At 53.5% G+C, this 20,987-nt stretch overlaps 1 protein-coding gene across 6 annotated transcripts in view; it reads left to right on the top strand.

Annotated features, from left to right (window-relative positions):
• RALGDS (ral guanine nucleotide dissociation stimulator) overlaps window positions 1-20,987 on the top strand; it is a 97,868-nt gene that overhangs the window by 69,171 nt on the left and 7,710 nt on the right. For 5 of the 6 annotated variants that reach the window (XM_019475766.2, XM_019475764.2, XM_019475765.2 and 2 more), the window contains exons 2-9: window positions 13,258-13,368; window positions 15,018-15,211; window positions 16,356-16,430; window positions 16,925-17,118; window positions 17,887-18,008; window positions 18,200-18,415; window positions 19,205-19,308; window positions 19,918-20,002. In XM_019475766.2, the coding sequence (XP_019331311.1) occupies window positions 13,258-13,368; window positions 15,018-15,211; window positions 16,356-16,430; window positions 16,925-17,118; window positions 17,887-18,008; window positions 18,200-18,415; window positions 19,205-19,308; window positions 19,918-20,002 (1,101 nt within the window). Of the gene's footprint in view, window positions 1-13,257; window positions 13,369-14,238; window positions 14,444-15,017; window positions 15,212-16,355; window positions 16,431-16,924; window positions 17,119-17,886; window positions 18,009-18,199; window positions 18,416-19,204; window positions 19,309-19,917; window positions 20,003-20,987 lie in introns of those variants that run through there. The other variant, XM_059715636.1, reaches the window with a different exon arrangement.

Below are 20,987 nucleotides of genomic sequence, written 5' to 3'. Positions count from 1 at the left end.
CTGGAGTCCAATCGTGCAGATCTGGGTGTTTAGCACGTGAATGAGCATAGCTTTTTCTGCCCCTCCCAAAGGTGCTGACAGACTTCAGTGCTTTTTGTCTTCAGCAGCTCGTCATGTCTCAAAATCAAGGCCTGTTTCATCTGACAACTCAGGTTCAGGCCCCAGGTGTGAACGTGTTGGCTCTGTCTCTCTTTACCAGACTGCGCTGTGCCTGTGGCTCCGTTGGCACTGTGCAAGTGATGCCAGCACTGTAAGATTTTCCGAGTTACAGAAGTATTTGATGTCACACTTCCTCCCCTCCAACTCTTCTCTCCCACCGCAGAATCCACCCCCGAGGGAAAAACCCCAAGAGGAAAATTTCTAGCTTATTGACATCCCCAGGCACGTCTAGATTTCACAGCTGTGGAGCCAAAGGAGACACTGCAGCGCAGAGCTCTGGCACCAAATCTGTGCGGTCGGGAGTCTGTAGGCAATAGCTGGGGCTGGGTATCGGGAGTCCAGGGGACGGGGAGGCAGGGAGCAGCTGGGGTGAGACAGGCTAGGGATTGAAACTCCCTGCCCAATGCAGAACGGCCCAGAAAGCACATCGGCAACAAATGGAGGAGTCATACATCAGCTGTGCCTGGGGTGGGGGTCGGGGAGCGTGGCTGCAGAACAAAGGCTCTCATTTTATTTCTCCCTTTCTTTCACAAACAGCCCGTGCTGGCGGCTGCAGCCCTCCCTTCAGTAGTCCATTCCTGCGTTTTCTCTGCTTCAGCTGTTTACTGGGTCACCCTAATAGACAAAAAGAGAGAGGAGGTTGACATGTGATTGGCCGGACCGTACAATGAGACCCTCTTTGCCTTCAATGAATACAGTAGAAGCTTTGAGTTGGGTTACCAGAGAGCATTGACCCCTGCTGTGCCATGCAGATCAGGGTGGGGTTGGCATTTGGGAGCTAATGTTCTCTCCGTACACTTGTTCCTCACCAGGGCACGTGGGACGGCTGAGAAGAGGAGATGTATTTCGTTGGAAATCCTGTTTGGTGCTGTAGTGCTGTGTTGCAGGGTATCTGTACTGGCTGCCATGTCCCTAATCTAGCTCCCATTGCCCTTGTCCTTCTTGCCAAGAGAAGAGATGTAGAGCAGGAGATGCTAAATTTTCAAAACTGCCTGCTCATTGTGGCTGACCCATCTACTCGGAGGACAGCTTAGATTCCCACCCCAGTGCCCGAGGTGTTGAGCACTGCCAGCACCCATTGAGTTTTGGGTGGACTTTGGAGTGCTCAGTGGGCACATCTACATGAGACACTTACTGCGCAGTAGCCTAATCGAGATTCATAGTTGTTAGGGGCTGGTGGGATCATCAGGTCCAGCTCCTCTGCACTTGGGCAGGACAGACTGCTGGGGTTAGATGATGTTTTTTAAAGATCAGGATATTTTTAAAGATCCCCAGGGTAGTTGATTGTACTGTGCAGTAGTATGCTGATCAAAAACCGTGCTAATAAGCTACTGTGCAGTATTATTAGGCTACTATGCAGTAGCCATCACACAAAAACTGTGCACCAGTGCTACTGCACAGTAATTGTAGTTACTGCACATTTATTTAGTACTTCATTAAGGAAATACTAAACTAAATGCACAGTAACTACATGTAGATGCACCCAGTTATCTCTGAAAAATCAGTCTTTTGGTGTGTCAGCTTGGACACCCCAAAGGAGTGGATGTTTGGAAACAGTGAACTCAGATATGACCGAGGCCAAGAGGGGCTGTTGACCTTGGAGGTCAGGGTGTGAGATTTTTAACCGTGGTCTGCACTGGAGTGTCAACAGGTGATTTACGTAGGCCAGTGCACACCTCCATGGGGACACTTCTGATTCAATTTAAGAGCAGCTTATTCTGGGGTAGAGCAAAGCAATTGGGAACATGTCTTGGCTGAAATGACATCTAGCTTACTGACATCCCCAGGCACATCTAGATGCCACACAAACCACTCATAAACTGAAGTAAGAGTGCATAGTGTAGCTGCAATAAGCTGGTGTGAGGTTGTGAGCAGACAGAGCCATAGTCCCTTGGAGGCCCTCTGTTCATCAGCATAACCCCGTAGGCCTTGGGAGTGACAGCATTTAAACATGAGGCTCCTTCTTTTGCACTTCCCAGCTGCAGTTGGTAGCGAGGGGCCCAGTCCAGTCCTGGAGATGACACCGCCGTGTTGTGCGCTGCAGCTTTGGTAACTAAGCCTGGAGTCGAGGCATCCAGTGGAGTGGGGGCCTGTGTGTTTGTGTGGGACAGAAGTGAGTTCAGAATCGTATGGCTAAACTGTTTGAACTGCAGCCAGCTGATGAGTTACAAGCTAAAGCAGATGGATTACTGAATAGACGGGTATTTACAGATTAGTCGAGCTACGTTGAATGGCTGCTCTGGAATGGTATGTGCAGGGCTCCCGTGGAATATCAATGGAGCATGGAGAGGAGGGGAAGGGATGTCCCCTGTGGAGACAGGTCAGGACATGTGCAGAGGGGGTGAACACCAATCCTTTGGGAGGAGAGGAGGGAAGTTCCCATGCCATTCCTGCTCTAAGAGCTCAAATAGGACAGTGAAGCCAGCTGCACTTATAACTTCCCTACAACTACGCTGTCCCTTTGGGGAATTAGACACCCAGCCTTACATGTCACCCTGCAGCATTTGGTGCAGGGGACATTCTCCTGGCTATAGGCATTGGTGTGTGCAACTCTGGACCAGTTGGTTGGCAATGTATAATAGCTGCTCCTTCAACATGCGTCTCACGCCCAAATCCAGAGCTGCAGGTACACAGTTGAGCATGTGTGTGTGTGTATTTGCTAGACCTCAGAAAAGGAGCTAATGAGCAGTTAAGTTTGTTTTTAATTAACATTGCAGTTGGCAGAATTGACATGTAGATCAGAAGTGGTGGGAAGGAGGTATAAAGCAGAATGTTGGTGCCAGTTCTGTTTCTAAATGTGAATTTTCAGACTTGACTTCAATTATCTAATAGGTTGGTGCACGTTGGTGTAGTTACAGCCCAGACATGGAGCCTAGGGTTAAACTTGCTTAGTGACAAATATTTGTGTCCCATTTCTGCTGTAATTTAGATTTGCATTGGTCACGGCACACTAAAACATAACTGAAAGTGTATGTGTAGCAACCTCCTACAGGTTATTTTGAGGCATGTCAGAGCTAAGTCCTGACTGAACTATTCTCTCTACCACACCAAAAATAACACTGACTACAAAGGGGCCGGCTGACAACGATCCAGGTTAATGCAATCAATAGATTTGTTGAGAGTAACATTTACTCTCCAGCGGCAAGCCCTCCAGTGCAGGAGCTCTGTCTTCCAATGTGTTTGAACAATGTGTATTATTACACGATGGATCTCTGGATGATGGGAGGACCCTAGTATAGGAAAGAAAAGCAGTCATTTTTGCTGCACCCCTCAGCAATACTCAATGCAGAGCTTGTCCATGCAGGTTCAACTCCAGCTCTCTGATCCTCTCGGCCATTGCAGTTAATTTTAGAGATGAGCAAAACCACGGGGTGGGGCTGGGTTATGCAAGGAGAAACAGAAATCCCTTGTCCGGTTGGTTGTGCAAGCGTCAGCCTTTTGCCTCCTCGCTAACCCAGGAGTAATTAGGACCTGGTTCCTATTTAATAATAAGCCACTTTCCAAGCCTGGCAGTGGGATGGGGAACAGATAAGTGGTTCTGGTTTTGGCCGACACGGCTGCAAATAGAGTTTCTCAGCACCTCGGGTAGCTCCAGTCTTGACGTTGCAAGTCATTACTGGGTTTTGCTTTTGGTTTTTGCCCAAAACCCACAATGGATGTAATGGAAATAGCAAACCCAGGCATGACTGGAGGAAAACAGAGAAGCCATCACAGTTCTAACAAAATTAAGGAATTTCTCATGCTTCCACCACTGTCGTGTATAGGCAGCTGTCTCTCTCCGTCCACAGTATTTGTCCCCTGAGTTAGGGGAGTCAGATCTGCACTGGAATTCCTTTCAGCTGGAGTGATTTACTATCAGCTGCTCATTCTTAGTTTCATCTGATGCCAGGAAACAGCTTTTTTTCCTGTAATGACTGTGTGGGTGCTAGGTGAGCTCATAGTGGTAGAACTGCTCTGAACCGAAGGCCGGCTGTGCCCCTGTACGCCAGCCCGTGTTTGTGTGGGTGGCCTTGCCGAGCAAGGTTGCATCTGTATGTGGTCTGTGGAAATGCATGCTTTAAGTTAAGAATGGGAGGCTCAGATAGGGAGGGAGAGTTGGAATTGCTGTGTTGGCTGGATCCTTTGGACCAGGAGCTTTGAAGGGAACAAAAACATGCAGTGTTCAGTTTTTTTCCAAACTTCAGCAATGTGAAAAAAGCACATGTGCCGGCATGTCAGCCTGCCTGAAGAAGCATGAAAGGACTCCTGTGGCAGCTCGTGAGCGTGGTTCGTGCAGGGTGCAGTGGTGAAGGAGCTCTGGCGTGCACAAGTGCTGCAAAAGTTGTTGAGGACTCTGTGGGAGCTGAGCATGTTTGAAAAGGAGGCCTGTCATCTCCAGCTCAAAGGTGCTATGTGTGTGCGGGCATGATTTTCCGCCTCTTCAGAAGGAAAACCAAATGAAATCGGGGAAGAATTCAGGCTCCCCGCTCTGTCTCATGTCTGGAACTAAGAGGCTTAATTCCTAATCCCCGCTCCAGTCGCTGCCTCGCTTCGTGTGAATCACGAGATGCCTTTGTAACAGACCCTGGAGCCACAAGTTTCTCTTGTGCCAAAGCAATGAGGAGAGATACAGATGTGTGTGATGTTGCTTCCCATCCCGTCAGCCAGATTGGACCAGGTGCAAGGCCCATCCAGTCTTGTGTCCTGTTTCGGACAGTGCCCAGGACTAGATGCTTGGTGGGGAAGTGTAAGAACCTTGTTGCAGAGGCAGGGTAATCTGCCCGCATATGAGTCTCATTCTCATCTAAGGCTCAGTGCTCCTATGTTTTAGGAATTGCATAGATTATGGTTGGGTATTTGAGAGGCCAAATAAAGTCCAGTCAATTGGCAGGTTGAATATCAGTCAAAAATTATTAAAAAAAAAAAAAAATGCCAATAGGTCCAAATAATACTCAGAAAAAGTGCATTCTTTGACCGGTCAAAAATACGCAGTCAATTGACAATATTTGACCAGTCAGTTGACCATCTTACCAACTTCTAGCATAGATTGCAAGAACAGGACATTTCTGGTCGCAAAGAACTGGCAACCTGAATACAGATATGGGGTAGAGGGGAAACTGAGGCACACAAAGGGGAAGTGACTTGCCCCAGGTCATGCTTTGGGTGTGAGCAGAACCCAGGTCTCCTGGCTCCAAGGTCAACCAGCCAGCTGATGAGACCCATAGCCCTACGGCAGGGTTTCTTGTTACAATCTTTGTGTGAGAGGTGATGGGGAACTGCAAGAGGTTGGGTTAGTTACTGCTGTCCCCTTTGGGCCCACTGGCTGCAGCTTTTTCACTCTTCAAACAAAATAGGCATGAAGTGCATCAGGAAATCCTGACCTGCAGAGCCAAGCAAGCGGCAGGGCGCTTTGGGGCTACAGCAACTCGCGGTCTCGGTGTCTCCTGATGAAAACGCTCCTCCCTTTCCCCAGTCCATTTCAGTTCAGCTTTTGGCCCCTGTTCCTTGCTTTCCTGTTCCCCTTTAGTAGTTATTTTTAATGGGATTTTAGAATTGCTCCTTGCCTGAAATGGCTCGGAGGCAGGAAGGAAGGAAGGCAGAGACTTGCGGAGCTGGAAGAATACACGTCCATCTGTTAGACTTCCTGGCGCTATTGTTCCAACGCACGGGCACATCGCTCTCTAGGTTGTAGTGTCCAGGGGCTACACACAGTGCGCCTGGTGCTGCAGAAACGCACCTCTCACACCACAGACATTGCGCCTGTTCCTCCTTGGCTTTGGAGGGAGTGAGAAACATGCAGCATTGCTCCCAAAACCGTTTCACCTTTCAAGAACTGCTCCAGCCTGGCTACAGGGGCCATCAGCTCTACGCAGCTCCCATACTTGCTTGGTGTTAACAAAGAGGTCAGGATGGAGCTGAGGTTGTGTTACGGCCTTTCAGTATTCATCAGGGCCTGCTGGCCGCAGCCTTTCTCAGTGCCATACAAAGTCCAGGCACTGTTTCCTTTCTCTGCCGTGCCGGCAGGAGTGGGATCGAGGCCCGGCTGCTCACAGAGGTGGGACTGGGGAGATGAGAACTGCTGTGCATCGGGCCTGGCTGCTGGTCCCCATACATTGAATTGCTGTTGTAGGTGACTAGGTAGCAGCTGGGTCTCTGGGGCAACTTGGCTCCACTGGGACTCCTCTGGTGGGACTCGCTGGGAAGGGAAAACAGTTGCGTGCTCAGCTAATCCAGATGATCCATGCTGGCTGCCTTGTGGGGACCTAAGAAAGAAGAGGGTCTTGCATTACTAGCAACGTGCAATGCTTGTCTACTAAAGAATTTTTTTTGCAAAAATCTTGTTGGTCTAATGGAAGATATCATCTCTACTACAAGTCCTGATTGTCTACCACAGTGCACTGTAGCCCAACTTGGACCTGGGCAGTGTTGACACCGGAGGCCTTTGCCCTAGCTGCCCGAGGCGGTTCTGCAGAGCGCTGTAGTCACCTTCCTGAGCATGGCAATGGAGAGGAAATTGCCTGTCAGGGGTTGTGAAGGGTTTGGGATTGTGTTCTTTATCAGGACCCTGGTGCCAGGGTTCGTGTTTTTTGGTTTTTTTTAATCAGGAAAATGAAACTGTGCTGCCCTGCTGGGTTCTGCATGGAAATCCCCGTCAAATGGTGCTGTGCTGCTTGTTCTTATTTTGGAAGAACAGGGGGAACTTCTGCTTTTGTGGTTTTTTGTCTTTTAAGTCACAGAACCAAGCTGTTTTCCTCTTAGCAGCGAGAGAAGGGGGGCACTCTGTTTCCTTTTACACAGTGTCATAGTTTGGCTTATGTAAGAGGCCACAAAGTTACTACAGTTCATTCCAACAAACTTGACATTTTGCTGGAGTGAGCGAGTTTCGGGATCTGCGATCTGCACGTGCCCTGCGGGAAGTGGGCATGTGGGGAGCACGCTGCTTCTAGTGGAGAAGTTCTGGTTTTGTGGAAGGACTCCTCCAAGTGACTGATGAACCAGCAGTGTTTCAGGGAACTGAAAATTCAGGAATCCCAATTCTGTTCCTTGGTTTTCTTCTTTGGGCAGGTCACTCAGAGCCTGACTGCACATCCTGCTCGGTTGGAAAACTCCAGCTGACTGTCGTGCACTTGGGATCAGTCTGTCTTTGCCTCCACTAATGTTCAAGCCATCTATTCCCCATTGATGCCACTGATCCAAGGGGAGCTATGCACAGGGGTGAATGCACCTAACAAAATCCCTGCCATTGCCGGGGACCTGGGCACTTGTGGCACTGTTGTCTCTCCTGCCCTTTCTTGGGGCACAGCATGGCATTTGAGGCTCTTGGTTGCTTTTGCACCGCAAGGGGTTGCTTTGTGACTAATGGTGTGGTGATGATGAGATGCTCTTAAGGACATCTCTGGACTTAACATCTGTGATGTGGCTGCCTATGATCCTAGTGACTAAGCCCAGGGTAGCCCCTTCCAGCCCTGCATTCCTAGAGCCCAGCAGCAAACACACCTGCTCTTAGTGCAGCAGCCTGAACCATTGCAGCAGCCCTTGCTGGGAATTACAGATCCAAAAATACCCTGGCACGGTAATGACACTGCCCATCTCTAAAACGGATGATGCTGTCTCCTGGGGAGTGGTGCTAGGCCCGGTTCAGTGGAGCTTGTAAAGCACTTCGCATCCCCATCCGGAAGGTGATAGAGAAATGCAAAACATTCGTATTTAAAACAGCTCGTGACTAGGATGCATTGGTGAAGACCGCTCTGCCGTCTCCTCTGCGCATGTTGCAAGCTAATACCTTTTCTAATAAGAGTTCTGTGTTGGTACTTACTGAGCGTACCACGATAACTGATGGCCATGGAAGTGGAGCTCTTAAGCCCTGAGAGTCTGTTTAATTGGTTGTACCTAATGTGCAACATCCCTGTCATGCACACGGTTAAATCCTATTCTTCCTCTCTAGCTGTTCAAATGCCACGGTCGGTGATTTCTTGCAAACTGGTACGAAAAACCCAGATTGCCCAACGCTGTGTCTTGGCTCAAGCTTTGAGATTTCTTTTGTGTTTGCTTTTAAATCTTTCTCTAGTTCAGACACAGACAAAGTTTCACTTTTGCTCTTCAGGCAGTTTCTCTGCTTTCCATCCTGTTGCAATCTCTTGGTTGCAAAAACTGCAGGAAAGTGCTTGCTTTTAAACTGTTTCCACTGGAATTGTACAAGTGGGAAATGTTTTTTCAGCTTCATTTGAAGAAGAAGGGAAGCATGGTGTTTCTGCTATCATTGTTATAGCCCTGGCTACACACTCCTGAGCAGTGGCCATTTCTTACAGCACTCTAACCCCCCTCCTCATTAAGCAAATGTTGCTTTCTGCCTGCCCCCAAATCTGAGACCCTGCAGTGATTAGAGCAGAGGATCATACGCTAAACTTAGACGTGCTGTGACCAAGCGCTTCCAGGGTGAGCAGCGATTCGCAGTGCCTCCCTCTGGTTCTCCTCTCGAGGCAGCGCGGGTTTATTTTCCCAAACGCTGAGTTCTTCCATTTGAGGTCACTTGGGGCTGCCATGTTCAAGCAGAAAGTGTCAAAACATTTGAGACGCTCAAAATTCACGGCTGCCTGGGGAAGAGGTTGTAGGAGTACTGGGATATGTTTTTGGAGGCTCTTGGCTCTTAGCAACCTGTTCTGATGGCTGATTCTTTCCTCTCGCGGTCCAGCCTCCTGTCCCCGGCCTGCTACAGTGGAGGGACAGAAACCTCCATGGAGAAATAGTGCTGCAGGTGTCAGAGTGGGGCCTTAGCTCCTCTATGTCTCTGCTTGATTTTGCTTCCGTAATTTTTTTTTAATTAAGACATATACAGCACACAATCAGCAGGGGAAAAAAGGGAAATAAAGAGGAAGTCGATGCCGAGAATAAGCAAATTTGAAAAAGACCCAACCCTAGCAACTCCCGGAGTCTTTGGTGTGAGCCTGCTGGAAATCTGTACTCTTTGTGCGTGATCTGCGAACAGAGAATTTGTGAGTGTTGTCTAGGTCAGCGAAAAAACGTATGAATGAATGAACGAATCTTACAGTCTTGGAAGTAGGAAGGAAATGGAGTTTGGTCATCTGAGCAACAAAGCAGGGCATTCCCTCTGCATGTGACACCAACTGCAAGAGCTGTGCCCATTGCAAAACCACTCCAGTAGTTTCCATTCCAGCTGCGCGGTGGTGCTGATTCACGGATCAAGCAGTGGAAAGTCTGTACTTGCTGGTGTGACACTTTGTGTGTGGGGTTGTTTCATTCATGCCTGCTGAGCATTCAGATTCCTGCATTGCCACTTTGCAGTCCCGAGTTATGCTGCGGGCCGGATCCGGAGAGGTACTGAGCACCTCCCGCTCTTGTTTCCTTGTGCTGGGAGCTACTCAGCCTCTCAGGGGATCAGGCCATAAAAGTCGAGTAACCCAGTCAACACCAGGCCTGAATTGGTGTAGCGAGGAGACCCAGATGCACTCTAAAGTTGAGATTACAGTGGCTACACAGGAAGCCCTGTGAAATGCTGCCACGTGAATCCATCATGGTGCGGTTGGATAGTTTCCTTCTGGGGTGGGGTTGCTTCCTCAGCAGTTCCTGGTGTTACCTGTCTGGGGGAGGACATGGGCCTAGATAGTCCAGGCCTTCCATTTGATGGCAAAACTGCATATTGGGAAGTGATTATAGGACACGTGTTTCGTGGCAATAAAACACACGGCTTTGGACAAGCTGATCTGGTTGAAACAGCTTTAGAAACCTTGGGAAGGAACTCTCTTTAGGTAGCCTGGGTCTAAGAGCCCATGTGAGCTCCCGCCGCACAACAGAACGGAAACCTAGCCTTTATGTGAGTGCAGAGCCGGTCTCTTCCCTTACCGACGCTAGTGGAAGCTGTCTGCCGTGCTCCCGACTGAGCACCACAATGGCTCACTTTCCCCTTCAAGGGGCTGCTGTATTGAATGCCCCTGAGGACTGTGATGAAGGAGTGGGGAGAAGTGAGGGCAGGTGGTAAGGGGGGAAGGTCAGTTATGCCCCTTTCCGTTCTCAAGGCAACCGTGCAGAGCTTTGGTCTCAGCGCTGTTAGATCAGGTGGAAGAAAGCTGGCTCCAGATTAGGGCACGTGCTTGTCTGTGCTGGCCCAGTTCAACCGTGTTCCTCTGCAGACGTGCTAAAGCCACATACAGGCTAGTGAGGAGACCATGATGACCACAGGCATGTTGATGACCACAGGCATGTTGATGACCACAGGCATGTATCCTTCAGGGGTGTTATCTCCTCCTGGCTTACCCTCATGTGTCCCAGCGGCATGGAGTTTGCATGTACAAGCCTGGCACAGGTGACACTTTTTCCTAAACTGAAGGGTGGGGCGAGGTGGGAACTTGATCTGGCCGAGAACTGGGTGTGCTCATCTCATCTCTATCTCCCTGAGACCTGTGGCTTTGCCTCATCTGGACTCCACCAGGATCCTCCTCTTCTGCTTGCTGCTGCATAGCTTCAGTCCCAGTAACTGCTTTGGGAGGGGCTGTGAAGATGGTTGCAGGCCTCCTTGGCCTCTGGTTGGAAATGCTAGTGCCATTTCATCCCCGGTCCAGGGTTTGGGTCAAAACCAGGCAGCGTTCGTTGCTCAGCTGGGATGGGCGTATGTCTGAGTAGGAGGGCAAGCTTCCACGTGGGGGCCTGCTCCTGCGGAGAACAGTCCCGCAAGGCTTTCCTCCCTGCTGCTTTGGTTTCTGTAGCAGCACAAGGTATCTCCTTCTCCTGGGCAACAGGTTCTCGGAGCTTTCTGACTCGCCCAGCGTCCCAGCTGGCAGCTGGGATCCAGGCCAAGGCGCCTCGCAGGCTGCTGTCGGAGCTGGCAGCCGCCCAGAGGGCTGGGGCCAGTCTGTTTGCTTAGCGCGTGCTTGACCCTGGCGTCGCCTCAGGTGTGTGTATCCCCTGCAGAAGGCACGAAGGCGAGCAGCTGGCCCGGGTTAGATAAACAAGGGAGCAAGGGGTCCCTAGGGTAGCATGCAGGAACTGTGTGCACGTGTGCTTGCACACGCACACCCACGTGCTAGCCAGGCTACCAAGCCAGCTGCAGTGTCCACCTAGGCCAGTCCCATCTCTGGAGTTGCCCCATGGACCCATTGGAGGGCTCTTACCAGCCACAGTTTCTCCTAGTTGCTTCCTCCATCTCAAAAATGTAGCTGCACTTTGAAGGGAAAAGCCATGGGTTGCCCGGAGAGAACCTCCAAGCCCCCACGTGCGGCATCTCACTGTCTCTAAGCTAGCAGGCTCAGCTGGGTCCTGCTGTCAGGCGTCGCCTCCATACGGTGAGCGTGGGGTTAGTGTGTGCTGTGCCAGCATGGTTTGCTTTTTTGGTGCAGAGGAAGCGCTAGAGCCCCCGGGGCTTAAGAGGATCTGGATTGATCCTCTTAGAGGGAGCCTTTGACTCAGCAAATGGTGCGGTAGGGCTGTAGCTGAGGAGTTGCCATGGGGAATGGAACTGACTTACCATTGCTGATCTGCAGCGTCATTGCCTGGCACGTAAGCCAACTTTGCCAGACAGAGGCGGTTTGGACAAGCACATACAGCAGCCTTCAGAGCTGCCCAAACCAGCACCCTATAGTCAAAACTCCCAAATCCCAAGTGAGAGAGCTTCTCTTTGCAGGAGGAGATGGCCTCCTGAACAAAGACTTGTAGTGTGGACGAGGCGGGTTGACTCCCAGCCGTGCCGTAACCAGCCTGAAGGGCCCGTTTAGGTCCGTGCTCCCGACGTGCCTTCTGATTTGGGGTGTTCAGCTTGAACAAACTGAAGCTTGACTTTTAGAAACATCCGTGGTTCCTCTGGGCCTCAGTTGGAGCTGTGGGTGCCCTGCATGCACCTCAACACCAGGCCCAGGAGCCCTGGCGTTAGGTGCCCCAAGTGTCTGGGCACTGAAAAACAAAGGGCAGTATTTCCCATTTGTGCGGATGAGGATAATAGCACAGGGTAGGTTTTATGTTGTGCGTGGAACCACAGTCACGCTTGCAGAGTGCTTTTGAGCTCTGTAGATGCTGCTAGAGAGAGAGAAACCGGTATCCGCACATAGATGCCTATATGCTGTGGTGATGGGCACGAGTGAGTTATGCCAGACCCTGTGACGTGAATCTGTCAGAGGTGTGTTGCATTCACTGCCTCCCCACGTGACCCACTGCAACTAAATCAGTCCCCTCCTCTGGGAGCTTTCCTTGCACTTTTTGTATCCAGGACTGTCACACCCACAGCCATTTTCCGGGCTCTCCCTACCTCCGAGCTTCCCAAACTGAGTCAGCCTCTTGAGCATGGTACCTGATACAGGTTGCTGTCCCGGGCTGGCTGGTGGCTCGGTTTCGCTGCTGTTACGTGTTACGTAAGCAATGATGACACTGCCGAGCAGTGAGATAACAACGGCCGCATTCCTCGCGTGCGATACTTGGAGTGCAGATTGCCAAAGGGACTTGGGATTGTGGTGCCACCCCCGGAGAGGGCAGGGGCTCAGGAGAGAGTGGGAGTGGGTGCTATAGTGGGTGGAACGAGTCCACGTTGTGCCAGCTGTCAGCTCCAGGTCCCCGGGTAAAACCCACCAGGGAGCCCTGCCTTCCTGGCTGCCAGCGGAGCAAGCATTAGCTGCTGGGCATGGGGTCCTTGCTCTGAACGCCAGCTCCTTCTGCATAGCTGGGCCTGGCTTACAAAGCGGCTGAGCACCAAAGCTCAGTGTGGGAGTTACAGTGCTATGGGGCCAGGCTTTCCAAAGAGGTTGAATGCAGGGTTTCAGGCACTCGCCCCCCATCTCTGGCTGGTGCACAGTGTGTGTTTGGACAAGGTGCAGGGAGGTAGAGCAGTCGGGAGTGGGCTGGCTCTCCTGGCACCTCCCTGCGCTGCTGTGGGGTGTTGTGGTGTTCACTGATAAGGGGGAGTGGTTCCTACTGAGACGAGCTTCCTCGCTGCACAGTGTCCACCCGCCCACGAGGAATGATGTCATCTAATTTGTGCATGTACCTGCAAATATGCAAACCCTGTCACCTCTCTGAGCCCTGGCCACTTCCTCTCGGGGGACAAGAGCAGGGCTGGGGCTGGGTCCCCCCTCCCCTGCTTCATGGAAATGACTCTCTGCTTGTCTCCCTGCGTTGCAGAGCTCCACGCAGGAGATCGGGGAAGAGCAGGAAGACGGCGTGATTTACAGCATATCCCTCCGGAAGGTGCAGCTCCATCACACAGCCAACAAGGGGCAGCGATGGCTGGGGGTAAGCAGGGCGGGGGCGCTGGGCCAAACTTCCCGTTGTTTTTTCCCCCCACAGCCCTCCCCACTGAGCTCTCCCGGAGCGATTCTGCTGCCTGTGGCAGCTGGCAAAGATGTTCATCCTTGCCATTGCCCGGCCTGTAACCATCGCTCTGTGGCCTCTCTCACTGTGTTGTGTGGCCTGGGTCACAGGTCACAGGGCGTGCGGTGGGAGCTTGACTTGGGAATGTGGCTGCTGGAGGCAGAGGTGTCCGACACTAGCCAGTGCAGGGGGAGAATAGCCCTGGGGTTTGGGGGCCTGGACAGGCAGGCTCAATACAGCGTGCCTGGGTGCCCAGCCCACCCGCTCCATCCTTGAGCCATCCATGGGGGAGCATCCCTATGTTGGGTTCTTCTACAGAGCTCCTGATCCTGACCTGACCCCAGGCTGTAGCAGGAAGGGAGAGAGTGCCGGCCCTAGGCTGTGGGGTCAGAGGAGAGGAATTCCCCTTTCTTGCAAAGCAGGAAGGGAATGGAAAGCAGACTGGGGTAGGGCAGGGGTCTCCTGGGAGGTGCTGGATTCCCCAGTTTCCATGGGACACAAGGCTGCTCAGTTTTCCTTGAGCCTTGGCCCTTTCTGTTCCCCAGAAAGGGCAGAGTTAAGACTGCCCCTTCTCTCCATCTCAGAGGGATTAAGACCCTTTTACCTTCAGCCTCATAGAGCCCACAGAAAAGCCTCTTCTGCTGTGCTGGAAACAGCAGGGCAGGCCTGGGGTGGGAGGCAGAGGTGGGCGGCCAGCCCACAGGAATGCAGTGTTGGGGGTGAGTTTTCCGGCTGTCTGACTCCATCGCATTCCCGCGTCTGCCTGGACAGGCAAGGAACACAGCAGAGTGAAGGATCCCAGAGCCCTGATGGCTCCACGCCTGGTTTTCCCAACTGCCCGAGGAGGGACGTGTCTGGCTGATGTGGGAGCTTTGGGGTTTGCAGTGACTGGAAGGGAAGAGGGGCCATGCAGTGGTCATGGGGCTTCCTGCACTCTATTTTTCTTTCCCCTCCTTTTATTTCTTTCCTTTTCTGCAACTTTTCTCTGCTTCCTGGAGTGAGTGAACACTTGTGCTGGGTGGGTCTGAGCCAAGCCTGGGGGATGAGCTGGGGAGCTGCAGCATTGCAGCCCTCTGAGCACAGGGGCAGTGGGGACCCAGGGGCAGGGAGTTAGGGTTGCCACGGGCATGCTGAACAAGCTGTATTTAGTCCCAAATGGCTCCATCAATAGAGCACGGGGCTGGGAGCCAAGAATTCCCTGGTCCTGCCTGGGGGCTGGCTTTGTCCCCCAGAGAGGAGCCCTGCCCAGGGAGAGGCAAAAATGCAGATCCTCATGCAGATGCTGCATGTAGGGGCAGGTTCTCAACAGCCCTGCGGCAGCTGCAAAGGGCCTTCCAGCCTCCTGCTTGGGAGTGACATCTCTAGGAACGGCGCTGGGCATCTGATGGCTGGGCTATCCCCCAGCTCCATGATGCCATGCTTGGGACAACAGCTTTAGGGAGAAGTGCCCTGGGACTGGTCCTGTTGTAGCTCCGTGTGTGTGTCCCTCTGGACACCAGTGCTTCTGGCCTGTGCTTGCATTGCTCTGTCTTGCCCCCAGCCTGACATGTCTCCTCCTCCCTGCTTTGCAGTTCGAGAACGAATCGGCCTTAAACCTCTACGAGACGTGTAAGGTGCGGACCATAAAAGCCGGGACCCTGGAGAAGCTGGTGGAGTATCTGGTCTCAGCTTTCAAGGGCAATGACTCCACCTACGTCACCATCTTCCTGTGCACTTACCGGGCCTTTGCCACCACCAAGCAAGTGCTGGACCTGCTGCTCAACAGGTGATGCTGCCCCTCGCCTCTGCGCTTTGAGGGGTTGGAGGCTGGGGGCGTGCCAGGGGGTCGGTACCCTACCCACCCTCAAGTTCTCGTGAACAGTGCACGTGTTCTTCCGAAAGGATCCACATCCTCTCTCCTCTTCTAGCCCTGTCATGGCTGTCACTGGGTCACTCCCAATTTGGACCAAAGTTCGTCCTCCCACCTCCCCTGTGGGGGCTCCTCGTGCCCCTATCCAGCCTCCAAACTTCCTCAGGCTGGCTGGGCTGGCTCCTAGCATGTAGCCCAAACGAGCAGGCTGCTTGCTGGTGGGGTAGGGAGGGCTTCTGCAGTGCTGGACTGGCCCACATGGCCCCATCTCCAAGCAAGGCAGAGGGTGACATCTCGGATAGGGGAGGAACCTCTGCAGTCCCGCATGTCCCAAAGCCCTTGCTGCAGCCGATCCTTCTGTGCCCAGGGGAGATGGAGCATAATGCATATAACAGGAAATAAGGGTAGGGCCAGCCCCTATGAGCTCGGAGACTTTGGCTTCTCTGCCTTGAGCCCTTTAGCAAATCCCCCTTCGCTCTGCAGCTGGAGCGTCTGGCTCACCCCTCCCCCTCCGGCTCTCCTCCACTTCTCTATCTCCTCGTGCCTCCCCAGTGCATTTGCTGGGCCTTTGAACAATGGGGCAGTGTTCGTGGGAGCACATACCAGGGAGCACGTGTCTCGCTCTTGTGCTTCAGGAGGTTCTGGCTGTCCTAGGGATTGTCTCGGCATTGTGCTATGCCTGGAATCCGAGTGGTGGTGGGTGGGTGGGGGAGCGCAGGGCTTGTGGACGAGGAGGCTCGTAGTGCAGAGGAGGGATTGCAGCCCAGGCTGTGCTCTGCACAGTCACTTCCCAAGGGCCAGTCAGCCTTGTCCAGTATGGAGATAACACAAGGCAGTCCCAGAGTGAACCAGGTGCTGTCTGTCTGCTTTCCTGCATCTGGTCATGGCCCTGCTCTCATAATGCGTCTGGTCAGTTGTGCATGGGTTAATGCTGGGAGGGAGCATTGCTTTCTGTCCCCTGGGGCTGTTGCTCTAGGCTTTGATGTCTGAGAGAGGGCTGCCAAGGAGTGTGTGCGCAAAGCAAGGATGTGGCTTGAACTGCCCTGTCATGCCCCTCCAGGTACGGCAAACTCCACCCGCAGGCCAACGGGGACCATGCCAGACATGCTGTAGATGAGCGGCTGGAGCTGAAAAAGTGAGTGTATCTGCTACCACTCCACCCAGGCTGCTCCTGAAGCGTCTTTGGGGAGCTGGGCTGGCGGGCACTCCCCGAGCTGAGCCAGGGCAGGTGCAGCCTTCCCCAGGTGACAAAGCCACGCATGTGCCAGGTCTTGCCCTCTGCGGTGGGATTGGGTGTGTAGGTAGGATGGCCCTGAGCTGAGCCTGGCCAGTGCTTAGACGTGGCTCTGGATTGGGCGGGTCCCCAAAAGCAGCCAGGAGTCAGCTTCGGGCGTCCTGCCCTGATCGCGTGTGTATGAGCCATGTTCCTTCCCCTTTCTTGAAACTGGCTGAGCTGTTTGCCACTGCCATGCCCTGCAGCAGCAAGTTTCACAGGGTGATTGTACCCAAGGTGGAGAGTGGCTGGGATATCCACGCGTGCAGGCTCACAGAGGCTGGGTCTGCCTACTTGCGTGTGGCTGCTTCATGCATCCCTGGCACTCATGTTTGCCTCTCTACGTGCTCCCCCAGCACCATCTCCTCCATCCTGGGTGCCTGGCTGGATCAGTACTCAGAGGACTTCCGGAAGCCCCCTGACTATGCCTGCCTCAAGCAGCTCATCTCCTATGTACGCCATAACATCCCTGGGTCAGACCTGGAGCGCCGAGCACGGATCCTGCTGGCCCAGTTCCAGCAGCAGGAGCGCAGCGAGGCGGAGGCCGAAGGTGAGCAGTGCTTCCTCCCCACACCTGGTGCCCCCTCCTGCTCTGTATGGGGGAGGTGGATCTTGGGATTCCCCAGGGGCTCAGGTGTGAAGAGCTGTGTGCAAAGACCCCCTGTGGCAGGGACATGAATGGAGAAAGGAGGGCGAGTGCCTGAGGGATTGCCAGGGCTGAACAAAACCTGCTGCACAGTCAAAGGCAAATTAGGCTGAAGTGAATTAAGGATGCTTTGGTTCTGAACGTGAGGGCGGATGCAGAGGGTTTGGGCAGATGAACTAGCTAGCTACCAGTCCTCCTTGTAGTTAAACTGGATTAGTCTTCCCATATCAGTGAGGTCTGATCTGTCTTTCCCTGCCCTCATCAGGCCCTCAGACCCCTCACTGTCCCACAGCAGGGGCTGCAGGCAAGTTCAGGTGACAAATGATCGTCTAAGGTAGCCTCTTCAGAACCAGATCCCCCCCAGGAGGGTGGCATTCCTTGCAGAGACGTGATGTGTGGGCACCTCCATCTGCTCTGCCAGTGTGTGTGGGATGTGTGTGGGTGTATGTGTGCCTGCACATGGGAGCGGGGGTGGCCTGGGCACACGTGCAAGAGGAGCACTTGGGGTGTGGGAGAGCTAGCAGGGATGGGGGGAGGGCAAGGAGGCTTGCAGTATAACGGGGAGGCAAGGGGGCATGCAGTATAGCAAGGTGAGGAGCAAGGGGGCGTGCAGTATAGCAAGGGGCAGGGGGTTTGCAGGTCATTCTTAGTTTTGCCCCCCATGTCTTGCAGCCGTGGACCACACCAGCTGCACCTTCCAGATCGTGGAGGAGAACGGGCTGGGGGAGTGCAAGCCAGACTTCCTCTCCTTCTCCCCAGAGATGGTAGCCGAGCAGTTCACGCTGATGGATGCTGTGAGTATTGGTTTGGCCATAGGCATGGATTGCTTTCTGGCCACATGCTTGTGCCCAGCCCATGTGCTGCCTGCCAGTCTGCCTCGGCCTTTCACTGTCTCTCCCCCTTGCTCCCCACATCTCCTCCTGCTTCCCCCATTGCCTTCTCAGACATCCCCAGACAAACCCATCTCCGTCCCTTCCTCTTCCAGGAGCTGTTTAAGAAAGTGGTGCCATACCACTGCCTGGGCTGCATCTGGTCACAGCGTGACAAGAAGGGCAAAGAGCACCTGGCACCCACCATTCGGGCCACCGTCTCCCAGTTCAACAGAGTCACCAACTGCGTCATTGCCATGTGCCTCGGGGACCGGTCCCTCAAGCCACAGCAGAGAGCCAAAGTGGTGGAGCGGTGGATCGAGGTGGCTCGGGTAAATGAAACTGGCCCCAGGAGGTTGTCCCTGGTTGTTGGTGGGAGGTTTTTGCAGCACTATGGTCTAGGGCAGCATTGCTCAACCCGTGGGGTGCAACCCAAAAGTGGGTCGTAAGAATATATGAAAGGGTCACAAACAAACTTTAAAGGGGAAAAACACAGGAACCTGTGGGTTTTCCCTTGCAGACTGGCAGAGTTCCAGCCTGCAAGGGGCTGCTTGTGGCCCCCTATGCCCCACACACTGGGGAGCTGGGGAGCTGGGGGGAGCAGTGGGTCAGGAGTGTGGGCCACTAGGTCAGGACTGGCCATCAATGTTTACAAATGGGACCTGGTACAAAAAGGTTGAGAACCACTGGTTTAGGGTTCCACTTTGCAGTGCAGAGCCTTGCGTTTTAATCTGTCCTGCCACTGGCTCACTCTGTTGTCCCAGGTCAGTCCAGGGGACCTGGGCAGGCCTCTTCTATCTATGCCTCAGCTTCCCCAAGCCTGTGCAGCCCCAGTCACCCATTAATCTGTTTTAAACGACCTCCTATCCCAGATGGGGGTATGAGCGACCTGGCAGAGGTGGGCCAGGAGCGGGTAGGCTGAAGGGAGCTGGGAAGTGCTATGGGCAGAGCCGCCGTTGGTGGACAGCAGCATATCTCTGCTGTCAGTGGGCTGGCATGGATTGACTGAGCTGAGGATCTGGCCCTCCTGTCCCCATTGCCCAAGGGGGAGTAGATAATCCTTTTTGTGCGCCATCTCCAACTAACATCCAGTCCTGCCACTGGCTTGTGTCCCCCCCCAGGAGTGCCGCATCCTGAAGAATTTCTCCTCTCTCCGTGCCATCCTCTCTGCCTTGCAGTACAACGCTGTGCACAGACTGAAGAAGACCTGGGATGAAGTGTCACGGTGAGCAGAGACCACTGGGGTCCAGCTGTTGCTGCAGAATAGGCAGCTCCCCTCTGCCTCATGTAGGACTCATGTCACAGGGCTGCCCTGTTGTAGTGGGGTCCCCTGGTAGCATGAATGTGGCCTGGGTGACCTTGCTAGCTCTAGCCCTGTGTCATGGAGCATGTCCAAGAGCCAGGGTCCAGGGTGAAATACCAGAAGTATCCTGCTAGTGTGGATATAACATGAAGAAGCTCCACCAGTGCTACCCAGTGGTGCCATGAAGAGCTGTGTGCCCTTGAGGGGCCTAGCCAACCCGAGAAGAATGTCTTGCAGTGTCAGCAAATCCACCAGCCAGCGGGAAAGAGACGTGTTCCTCGTATATGCTGGGAAAATCTCCTGTATTACTCAGGAGAGGGGAGGGGAGGCAGCTCAGTCAGTGGGGCTGGGCTCAGGCAAAAAAGTGGGTATTGGAGGAACAAGGTGGGGCTTTAGCCTGACAGCAGCATCGGGGGTTAATGAATGCTGCCCTAAGAGGGGGCATAGAGAAGTGGAAGGGCGGGGGTTGTCCCAACCAGGAGGCAGAGAGGGGGGACCGTTACTAATACCTCCTTGTTTCTCTGTGAGCAGGGAGAGCTTCCGCACATTTCATGAGCTATCGGAAATCTTCTCCGACGAGAACAACCACTCGCTGAGCCGGGAGCTTCTCATCAAGGTACAAGGAGCTCCATCAAAATTTGTCCTAGCTTGTTCCACCTGCTGCTTTCATCCCCCAGCATCCCGCGTCACTGCTGACCGTGGGCTCCGACTCCAGGCTCGCAGGAAGGAGGTCGCAGCGGGGCAGGGAGTCCTGTAGCAGTGTATACCACGAGCTGCTTGAGGTCTTAGAGAGTCTTTAGGGCGTGCCTCCTGTTCACCAGCACTCGCACACAGTCTGCTTTCCCATATAGATGCTGACAGATGTGTGCCTCAGGCTGAGTATGTGCCCAACCAAACCAGATCGGGTCCTGGTTTGAATTATTTAAAGCTGAGCTGTTTACACACCCTCTGCCCATGGGGGACAGACCAGGAGTGTGTCCTGTAAACCCAAGCAAAGGTTTGCCCCAAAGACCCTACAGCCTTGCAGCCTCCAGCAAGGGCTTGGGGATAGGCAGCCAGAACTGTCTAAAACAGGCCATTTCCACCACCCTGGACCAAGGGAGACAGGGTCAGGAGGCTTCCGAAATTCCTCCTGGCTTGTTTCGCGGGATGAGCAGAGACTGTTTACTTACGGGCCGGCTCTTGAGTTGCTGTACGTGCAACTCCTCAGTGGTGCTGTGTTGCCTTCCTTCATGATTTTCAGCTAGGCAGTGACCGAGGCATCCTGCTGTGCTGCTCATTGCTCCATTCAAGCTTGGGCTGGGCACTGGCAACAAAGAAATCCCCAGTGAAGGCAGAAGATAAGGGGGGAGGGTGCATCCGGACAGGGATTCCCCCCCCATCCCTTATCTCTCTGGCACAGAGATAGTGGTGCTCTTCCCCTGCAAGGCCAGGCCAGATGCAGGCTGTGGCATGGAGACCTGGACAGGCTCTCGGCTCTGCTTCTCATTATCTCTCTCCCTATGAACGAACGTGAGGTTTTAAGTGTCTCAGAAACTGGCTGTGGGATCTTGTGAATCCAGTGGCTGGAGCCAAAATAGAGTAGTCACTCCTGGCACCCC

The sequence above is a fragment of the Alligator mississippiensis genome, chromosome 12 (assembly GCF_030867095.1).
Source record: "Alligator mississippiensis isolate rAllMis1 chromosome 12, rAllMis1, whole genome shotgun sequence".
In the NCBI taxonomy this organism is placed as follows: Eukaryota; Metazoa; Chordata; order Crocodylia; family Alligatoridae; genus Alligator; species Alligator mississippiensis.
Note: the sequence above shows the minus strand (reverse complement) of the source record. Positions and strands in the feature narration are given on the sequence as shown.